This window comes from Lindgomyces ingoldianus (genome assembly GCF_010093535.1).
Source record: "Lindgomyces ingoldianus strain ATCC 200398 unplaced genomic scaffold BDR25scaffold_7, whole genome shotgun sequence".
In the NCBI taxonomy this organism is placed as follows: Eukaryota; Fungi; Ascomycota; class Dothideomycetes; order Pleosporales; family Lindgomycetaceae; genus Lindgomyces; species Lindgomyces ingoldianus.
The window spans coordinates 1023854-1034423 of record NW_022985168.1 but is presented as its reverse complement, the minus strand read 5'-3'; the positions used below and the strand labels follow the sequence as shown (position 1 = coordinate 1034423).

The window sequence follows — 10570 nt, the reverse complement described above, 5'->3', positions numbered from 1 at the left end:
AAAACCTTAAGTAAGGAAAATATAAAATAAAAGTAGCTATATTTCATCTATTATATTACTTTCTTTTTTCTAAAAAGTTTAACCTAAACTAGTATAATTTAATCTTTTACTATGTATTCCTTTGCTTTTCTAGAACACTTTTAATGTATTTAAGTACACATTCTAAACTTGTTCCCGTGACTGAAGCAGCAACAAAAAAAAACTAAAATGCCGAGTGTTGGACTTGCTGGGAATCGAACCCAGGACCTTTCCCATGCTAAGGGAAAATTATACCACTAAACCACAAGCCCAAAATCATTTCCCAAATGCTTTCTTTACTTTTACTCCTTAAAATTCATATATATAGTCCTAATTTTAGTTATCTAAACCTCACAACGACTTACGACGGACTAAGGTGTTTTTTTAAACAAAAAAACTAGCGCATTAGGTGGGACTTTTAGCTAAGGAGATTAGATGATATTTATCTACTTCTGTGTCCTGTGTGGCCGGACTAGTCTAGTTTAGGAATTAAGTTCAGTAAGCGAAAAACAAGAACTCTCCTTTCGAAGACCGGAGCTAGCAATTGACGAAGTACAAGCCATCGAGCGTCTAAAGCATCAAGCTAGTCAGTTTATCACCTCTGACCGCCAAGCCATTCTAGCAATCGACTCTATGGTCGCATCTATTTTCTATTTTGAGCTCGATAGTTACTCTCGACTCAATAGAGGCGCGTATACCTGCAGTGGTACCATTCTGCGCCTATTGGCTTCGAACTATTCCAGCTGCAAAAACCTTTGCTAATACCTCTTTCACAAGTCGGCCTTTTTCCTTGTCTCCGGACGTCTAATACCTTGCGTCGAATCCATTCCTAAAGGCATGCCGACATTTCGACGACGGTTGGAGTTTATAGTTTATCACGAAAAATATGGAAGACAATATCCACATCACGTTGAGTGGTATCACAAGCCGGCCCACATCTATCGCGGGATGCCTAAATCCCTGCGCCAGTTGATATCAGCGTAGTGCTTAGATATTCTTTTTGGGTGTATCGATCACAGAGAGGTCGAAAAGCCTCCCACAAAAACGAAAATTGCATGAGTTGTAATTTGCATCCCTATCAAGTACGACCATTTGTACTGGACATAAAGCGATAGGCAAAGGAATAAAGCAATTTCTGTCACAATAGTAACGTCCCTCCCTGCGCAACAGAAACCTACCCCAACGAGAAACAAAAATCTCTTTAGGTATCTTAAGCCTTTTTCTTATAGTTTATAACATCCAAGCTAAATGTATGGGTATGCTTAGAAAGGCAGTGTGCAATACAATCATCTTGGTTATGCCGTCGATTGTTCCCTTTACAGTGTCTAGAGCTGCTCCATGTAAGGCCGGATGTCCTAGAACAGGCTAGTGTCCTTAGGGTCAGCGTGGCCAACAGTACGTAGTATGTTACGTTTGAGCTTTTTTCTGCCAGTAACTTCTCAATTTAGTAGTACTTTTGTACGTAAGCAGTGAATTAATTAGCAAGTACGTAACGTAACAGTAACTTCTTAAAATCCTTATACTTTTGTACTTTTTACAAGAAGTTTTGTTAGTCTGGGTTAAAATTGTTCCAGGAGAAGCTTTTTAGCCTAGATGAAGTCCCCTCCTTCTCCTTATCGCCCTCTGTCTCTAGCTTGTTGGGACAACTCTAATAAGCAGGAGGATTAGGATGAGGCTGTACGCCTGCTGCAATAGAGGAATTAAGACATCTAGCTTATTGTAACAATTAATAAGATAGGCAATAGGTTAGCAAATAGGCAGGTATAAGATAAGGAGCTTTTCTAGGGCAAAAGTTAACTATTTTTATAATTGTTACTCTAAAACGCGACCTTAAATAAAGCTCCTAACGCAATAGCTAATAGGGTCTGAAAACAGGAGGGAAATCTCCTAAAATATAACCTCTCTGACCCGTACTACAGGACGTACTTGGCAATTCACTGTACAAAAGTTACGTCTCACATTTTAACTACTTTTGTACTCCTCACGTGATTACTACGTTCACGTAGTTACGTTACGTACTACGGACTGTTGGCCACGCTGCTTAGGGTCTTTAGGGTCCCTAGGGTCCATAGCTAACCCTGTTCTCTATAGAAATGTAACAAGGGGAGATTTAAAGAGTGAAGAGAAAGGGAAGGACTCTATAGTAGAAAGGAAATCAGGAGGGACACTGCAACTGTGCTGCGCTGTGCTAGGGTGGAAGCAAGAACAGGGAGCAACTGAGGCTGTTGAGGGTACATAGGAATACAAGTACCATTTTTAAAATAATAAGGTTAGTTGTAGGCATGTGCTAGTTCTTGATTTGGTTTTTTTTATTCCTACATTCAGGCGGAAGTAGCGGCTGCGTAGTTCTGTTGGAACGCAGTCGATGAATGTCTTCCACTGCTTCTCGCTATCTAAGTGGCCCATGAACGTACGTAATAGCCGTTTCAGGAAACGATCCTTCACTGGAGAATGGGGCCTACCTTGCACTTTGTCGACGATGCAGTTCCGATACCGAGTGATATCATATAATCAACTCGACCATTATCTCGCCCTAGTATCTGGTATCTACTCGGCCATAGGAATGCGCATTCCCAGCTAGAAATGAAAGCCGGATTGTTGTGCTGCAACCCGCCATCCTGGAAAATATCTAAATTGTTAACGTCCTTTGGTTTGAAGAAGAAGGGGGCAGCGGATGTACAGATGGCTCTAGAGAGGGTATTAGATTAATATACTACAGTAAGGTAATCAACTTATGTCGCGTAAGAGAGCACAGTGACCTGGTGTCGCGCCTGTGTTTAGGTCGTGCAGCCTGAGACACTTGGCGCCTGAGCTCCTACTATATAGGCAGCCTCTCTAAGAGCTTCTCGTAGTCAATAGACTTGCTCCTAATTGCTCCCTAAGCAACTTCGTGACAGTTATAAGCCCCTACGTATAGAGACAGTTAATTATCTAGAGCAAAGCGTATAGAGAATTAGATTATAAGAGTATAAGTATAAGTAACGTACACCACGAGCCAGTTGCTCACACACCGAAGTTGCTGTCACGGTTAACTTGGACATGCCTCGGACTCTCCCTGGAGAGCCCTCGGCCCGGCCTTGGACACGTGACGTCCCGTCACGTGCCCTAGAACATATATATACATATCCTCTCACAAACCCCTGAGTCTCCTGAGTCTCCTCAAGGATTTGTCTATCAATACTATCCTTTACCCCCTTCTGCGCTTCATGCTTCCTGCTTCACAGTGCTCTCACAGTTGCTTACTTTTACTAAGACTACACTAAACTACTTTTTCTACACTAATGCATTCCTAACAACACTACTTAAACGCGCTAAAAGAATGTTAGATAACGTACGCCACAAGCGAGTTGCTCACACACCCGAGTCGCTCACTTTTGCCAAGACCACACCACAACAAACTCTATTATAGCCCATAACAACCTGCTCTAGCACTATATAGTACAGTACAGCCTAGAATATTATTTGTAACGGCGCAGGCAAGACAATGGGTCTAAATGCGGTAGGAATCCACTTAGAGAGATATAGGAGTGTGTAGAGACTAAATAACCTAGGAATTCTATTAACACCTATAGGCCTTGTATAGAAGGATATTAGAAAACTACTAAGCTAGCTAAGAGAAGAGGTAACTGTAGGGGATAGGGTTAAGTTAGGGTTAGGGCCGATACAGGACCCTTTAGATAGGTTCTAAGCAACCTAAGATAGAACAATTTATAAGAATTGTTACAGCTTTAAATTAGTATAGAATTCTTATAAAAGGCTTTTTTATAGTTATACTTACGCTTAAACTTTCCTTAAAGCTTTAAGTAACACTTAATAAATGTACTAGGCTAGTTTACGCTAACATAGCCTATATTACGCTTACTGCGTAAAGAATTAGCTATATTAGCTACAGCTGCTAGCTAAAGAGGAAATCCTTGCGCATCTAGCTTAAGTATGTGCTTAATAATTACCTACTTCTTATTATTATCTAGCTTTTATAAGTTAGCTATATAATTAGCTTAAAAAGTTATCTAGTGTGTTAGTTACTTATTATCCTTTAAAAACTCTTATAAATAGCTATAATATATTACTTAAAAAGTGTTGCATCTTTTTTAAAAGTCTAGAGTATAAGCTATATCTTTTAACACATCTAAGTAGTGTTGTTAGAAATGCATTAGTGTAAAAAAAAGTAGTGTAGTATAGTCTTAGTAAAAGTAAGTAACTTAAGTGTGTAAGCAACTTGCCTATAGTGTACGTTACTTAAGTTAAATATATAAGGATTTTTCTCTTAGCTAGTAGCTATAGCTAATATAGCTAATTCTTTACACGCTAAGCATAATCTAGGCTATATTAGCATAACCTAGCTAAGTACGTTTATAAAGTGTTATCTAAAGCTTAAAGTAAAGTTTTAAGTATAAGTATAGTTAGTAAATATCTAGCCTATTATAAAGCCTATCTTATTAAAGTTATTATTATTATTATTCTAGATGTTATGCTTAGCTTTAAATTACTCTAGAATTTTATAAACAGCTTTAGACAACAATTTTTAAAAACATACTAAGCTAGCTTATGCTAATATAGCCTAGATTATACTTAGTGTTTAGAGAATTAGCTATATTAGCTATAGCTACTAGCTAAGAGAAAAATCCTTATATATTTAACTTAAGTAACGTACACTACAGGCAAGTTGCTGTTACAGTCTCTAATTAGACTATAAGCGAGCGTCGATTAGCCACTAGATTGAACAACAACTAGTAGTAGAACTTCTTCCTAGCTGCACAACAGGAATGGCAGTGCCGCAAGTCACGTGACAACCCGGGTGTCCCTGGATAGAGATAATAGTTTGGCGGAAATGCATGCGCTAAGGAAGGTGCATGCAAAAACTAAACTGCATGCACTGCATGTAAACTTAATGTATATTCTTAATCCTAACTATAGCTTAAAGGTTGTAATTAATGTTTAGTTTTTTTATTATATAGACAAAGTAGTAATAGTAGTTTTAAAGACACTATACTATTGTATCTCTTTGTTACGATCTACGATTAGACTATAAGCAACTAGTCAGCTGTGCCCCACTGTTTAAACAATCAAGGATGGAAAGTCCTCAATTCCCTGCCCAACAAGTCACGTGACTTGACGGACAAGGAATGGACCAAGCTGCTAGACTAATGCGCGGCGGAATGCATTATCTAATAAGCAGGCCCCGCATGCATGCATTGCATGCAACTCTATGTATATAGTTTAAAATTCTAACTTTACTTAAAAGCTGTAATTAAAGTTTAGTCTAGTTTATTATTTATATAGACTAAGTAGCATTACTACTTTTTAATAAGAAGTAATCTAATTATATATCTTACACTATATATATATCTTCTCTTTTATTCCTATCTAGAAACTGTTTAACCTAAGCGCCTTATACTGCTGTTAAAGGGTAAACTATAGTTAGCTACACCTTCTAGTCCTAGTAACTACGCCTTAACAGACTGTACACCTGCCTAAGACTAAGTTCTCTTCTCTCTACACTTCTAACCTTCTTCTTAGGCCTAGAGTTCTTTAGACACTATTTCTCTAAAGTAAAGATTGTAACATTAATTACTACTCTCTAATAAAGTATAAAATTTTATATAACTTCTACTAACTTAGAAATAACTAGCGCTTTATTAGCTAGTACTAGCTAGGTTCTAACTCTAAATAAAAAAGTAATAAACTAATAGTTAAATAATTTAAAAAATTAAATAGCTATGTTAAAGTAAATGCTAGCCTAGTTAGTAAACTAAGAACTAATAGCAGTAAATTCTTAGATCTAAGCTCTCTAACTTAAAGTATTAAACCTAAGAAATATAGCCTAAGAAAAATTAAGTAACGTACCTAACAGGTTAGCCGGCCACACAGGTTGGCCGGCTACTTTTGCTAAGCCCCTACTAAAACCACCCTATTCTCTTGTAAAACAGCCTACTTTAGCTCTATATAAAGCAATACAACATAAGATATTATTTAGAGTCTACTTCTACTACTTACTTACACATACGCAAGTTATGCCTAGTTTAATTACACTACTTATATTACCTTTAACTTATCTTACCTCTTTTAGCGCGCACCTGCGTCTTTAGCTTCTTCCTATTACTACGCGCTTTAAACTCCTTTAGAGTAGTTAGATAAGCTCTATCTTTAACTATTAAAGTTTTTTTTGCCTAAATCTACTTTTTTTTATGTAATTTATGTTGTATAGCAGCTTTATTTACTGCTTAAAGCTTTATAATCTTATAGCCTACTTTATTATATTAATGCTTTAGATAACTATTATTTACTTTTTATTACCTTACTATATTACCTTTAGCTATCCTTGTCTCTTTAAAGCTATAATAACTGCTCTAGTTAATATCTAGCTTATTATAAAGCTTAACTTATTAAAGTTATATATGTCTTTATTCTAGATACTATACTTAGCTTTTATGTTAGCTACTAGGTAAAACTAGCTCTAGATAACCTTTAGATTCTTATAAAGCGCTTTCTTATAATTATACTTATAATTAAACTTTATTATAAACTTAGGGCAGTGCTTAACCTACATACTAGGCTAGTTTAAGCTAACCTAGCCTAGATTGCGCTCTATAGGCAAGGAATTAGCTATATTAGCTATAGCTGTAAGCCTAAGGGGAAATCTGCGTGTAATAAGCTTAAGTATGTACTTAATAACTACCTTTTTTTAAGCTTAGTTAGATTCCTTAATTTAGGCTAGCATTCTGCTTATAAAGGCTGTCTAGCGCGTTAATTACTTAGTGTTGTGTAAGAGACATTATAAATAGCTGCAGCGCGTTATAAAAAGAGTTTTAAGTCTTATTTAAAAGCCTAAAGAGCAAGCTGTATCTAACATTCTTTAGAAGATTTAATCTAGTGTTGTTGTTAAGGCATTATGTAGATAGGTAGAGTTTAGTAGGGGCTTGGCAAAAGTGGCCGGCCAACCTGTGTGGCCGGCCAACCTGTTAGGTACGTTATAAACTTAAAAAAAAAAGTTAAAACTAGCACCTCTTAAGCTTTTTAGCAGAAGTGTAAAGGATCTTAAACTCTTCTTTACATAATGCTACCTCTATATGCAGTATAGTAAAGGTGCCTTTTAAACTTATAAAGAAATAATTTCTTAGATAGAACTTTACTTAAAAGGCTTTTTAGCTATTTAGTTCTAACCTTACATAGACAGCTAGATAAATTTTAAAGCTAATAAAAAACTTTTTTACTAAAAATAAAAAAAATCTTTAGTAGCATTAACTTTTTTAAAAAAGCTCTAATTACTATTTATAAGCTAGTAAGTTAAAAAAAATTATAGTTAATAAGATAAACTTTTTATAATAAAAAAAATTAGTTTAGCATTACACAGCTTGCTTCTGCAAGCAACTAGCTATTTATAGATAAACAGATTAGTAAGCTATAAGTAGAATGTTCTATAACAGGCTAAATAATAGAGTTAAAGATAAGTTTATGTATAATAAAAAACTAAAAACTTTAAAAAAATTTATTAACTAAGCAATAACTTATAATAAAAGATATATAGAACATTAGAGAGAGAAGAAACAGGTATAACAACATAGAAGTTAGATTAGACACTAAAGAAAAAAAAGGCTCTCTAATATAATAGAAAGCTAATAGACCTTAGTTATACAAAACATATATATAGTACCTTTAAAAAAAAGTAAGAGTCCTCTTAAAAGTAATAGACTACTTTTAAGCAAGAAATAAAAAAAATAGGTTAAAAAAAGCCTGTCTAAACTATGAAAAAAGTAGAATACTTTTATTAAAAATGTCTAGACTCTAAAACTTAGAGAATAAAGATAAAAAACTAGCTATAAAAGCTATGCGCGTAAAATAAAGGCTAATGTTAAAAGAAATTTATAATAAACTTAACAAATGTCTGTACATAGCAACAGCGTTACAGTCTAGATAGTTATCGCGCACAAGAAGGATTATGTAGCTATGTCACATGATGCTTGTGCGCGAACCTCTGTGCGCGAACATCTAGATATTCCTCTTTTCCTCTGTACTAAGGAAAGACAGAGCAATACAGAACTAGAAACATGTTGCCCCCACCCTACCTACTTTGTACGCTGTGCGCACTGTACACTACTCTTACTCTTGCTACTTAAGTGCTTATACTATAAGCAGCTAGCTAACAGAGCCTATTTAACACTAATTAGTAGTTAATTTAATTAACTATAAATTAGTAAGAGTAATAATAAAGTAACATGGTCCACAAGCGAATGTTCAACACAAGCAAGTGTTCCGCCCCACCACTAAAACGCAGCCAACCTACTACTAACTGCAATGCATTAACAACTATATAATTAATTATCTTTAAAAGAGGCTAGAATTAACCTAGCTATTTAAGCTTTTAATAAAGACATGTCTTTAACTAAAAGGCGTGCTGCAGCACTTTATCATGTTAATTAAATAGCTCTCTGCTAACAACGCGCAAGGATAACTATACAACATAACTGTACAGCTAACAACAAGAAGCTTACAAAGCTAGAATAGGAAGTAATTATTAAGCATATACTTAATCTAGATTCTTAAGGATTTGCGCCTACTTTAGGTGCTATATAAGAGATGGCTAACAAGCTTCTTACTAAGCGCGGCGCTCTACTAGTAGGTATTAACTAGCTATCTAACTTTGTTGTGTGTACGCTAGTAGTTAAAACTTACTTTAGCTAACTATATAATTACTAATAAGTAAAATATAAAGATTTTGTTGAATAGGCTCCGACAGCTAGCTGCTTATGGTATGAGCACTTAAGTAGCAAGAGTAAGAGTGGTGTACGGTGTGCACAGCGTACAAGGTAGGTAAGATGAGGGCAACATGTTTCTAGTTCTATTGCTCTTGTCTTTCCTCTGTACAGAGGAAAAGGGGGATATCTAGATGTTCGCGCACGGAGGTTCGCGCACGAGCATCATGTGACATAGATACGTGGTCCTGCTTGTGCGCGATCGCTCGTATCCAGATCGTGACGCTGCTGCTGCGTACGGACAGATTTAGTAATTATAAGTAAGTAGTTTAAGCTTATAAAGGCTACATAATTAAAGTATAGCATTATAGATTAGAACATATATAATTTTAATAAAATAAGCTTTTAAATAGAGGTTATATTAAGCTAAATAGTTGTTATAGGCACAGATAGACATAATTAGCTAAAGGCTATATAGCTAGGTAACTGTAAATAGGTAACAGTTATTATAGGCATTAACGCAAATAGGTAGGTAATACTTTTATATGTAATTTTTAAAGATAAGCATTACTTATCTACCTAGTATAAAAATAAGGATATACTAAAAGACTAAGCTATTAGTGTTAGTAATAATAGCTAGATAACTAATAAACATAAAATTATATAGCTAAAGCACTTTAATCTGCATATAAAAAATTGCTTAGTAAGCTTATAGTAGCTACTTATTTTTAATAGCTATAAAAGCTATTACTTTATTAAATTCCTAAAGCTCTGTAAGCAGAGGCGTATTATAGCGCTCTGTATGCTAGCACACGCGTTACATATTCTACAGCTGCTTAATGTTAGCTGCTTTTTGCTGTTAAAGCGCGCGTACAGTACTAAGATTAGCTAGTTAATCTACTACTAGATTAACTATATTAATAAGCTAACTTTTTTACTAGCCTTTAAAGTAGTATTTAGTTGCTTAATTATAATAGATAATATCTATGTAGGCTTTAGAGCTATAGGACTAGTTCTATTTAACTTAGAGCTAGTGCTTTTAAAGCTTAATATATAGCTACCTAATTAGCTAGCTACTTTACTACTAAATACTACTTAGAAGGCTTAAACACCTAGTAATTTTTATAAAGTTAAGGCTTAGTTAACTCTACTATATAATTAAATTTAAAGGCATTAGAAATTTTTTTTTTGCTATACTTAATCTAGTAAAGTAGCTAAGTAAAGGCGCTACTAAGATAGCTTATGTTACTATTCTACAGCGCAATTAAGCAGCTGCCCTAGAGAGGGCCTGTAAGGCAGCTATAAAGCATAAGCAGTGTAAAAAAAAGTAAATTTAAAAAAAAACTTTAATAAGTTATTAAAGCTTTAAGTTAAGTACTTAGAAGCTTACTAGTATAGTAAAAGGTAATAAAATGCCTTAAAAGAAGTTAACTACTAAAAGCAGCGCAGCGCGTGTACAGCGCTGCAAGCGCTGCAACAAGCCTAGGCATAACTCTTGTACATGTAAGGATATTAAATAATTCTATAGTAGTTTATTTTATATAGTATATTTTTATGTTGTTAAATTAATAGTCTTTAAAGTTAAATTTAGTAGTGGGGCAGAACACTTGCTTGTGTTGAACATTTGCTTGTAGACTATGTTACCTACACTTTATAAAGTACTTTATTTTATTACTTATTTTTAAAGATAGCAGATTAATTCTTTGCATTATATAGTAAGCTCTACTACTATATAAAGCAAGAAGAAGATAGTGTAAGAGGCACACTAAAACTATTAAAGCTGTACAACCTAGTAGCTAGATAATAATAGCAGTACCTGTGTAATCTACTGCACAAGTAATTAACTATACTACTATAAT

At 34.7% G+C, this 10570-nt stretch overlaps 2 protein-coding genes and 1 non-coding gene across 3 annotated transcripts; 1 reads left to right on the top strand and 2 right to left on the bottom strand.

Annotated features, from left to right (window-relative positions):
• Positions 1-218: 218 nt before the first annotated feature.
• Positions 219-290, bottom strand: BDR25DRAFT_t14. The gene has a single exon. It is a non-coding gene; the product is annotated as a tRNA-Ala (tRNA).
• A 163-nt stretch (positions 291-453) lies between these two features.
• BDR25DRAFT_351791 (uncharacterized protein) lies at positions 454-1133 on the top strand (the record flags this gene model as incomplete). The annotated part of the gene is made up of 5 exons (XM_033694913.1): positions 454-479; positions 549-654; positions 705-810; positions 854-998; positions 1040-1133. 5 exons carry the CDS (start codon positions 454-456, stop codon positions 1131-1133), a joined length of 477 nt encoding a protein of 158 aa, XP_033551084.1.
• Positions 1134-2156: 1023 nt separating this feature from the next.
• BDR25DRAFT_351790 (uncharacterized protein) lies at positions 2157-3432 on the bottom strand (the record flags this gene model as incomplete). Its single annotated transcript, XM_033694912.1, has 9 exons — positions 2157-2240; positions 2338-2407; positions 2464-2704; positions 2772-2809; positions 3011-3020; positions 3058-3094; positions 3153-3234; positions 3359-3368; positions 3408-3432. 9 exons carry the CDS (start codon positions 3430-3432, stop codon positions 2157-2159), a joined length of 597 nt encoding a protein of 198 aa, XP_033551083.1.
• Between the last annotated feature and the right edge of the window lie 7138 nt (positions 3433-10570).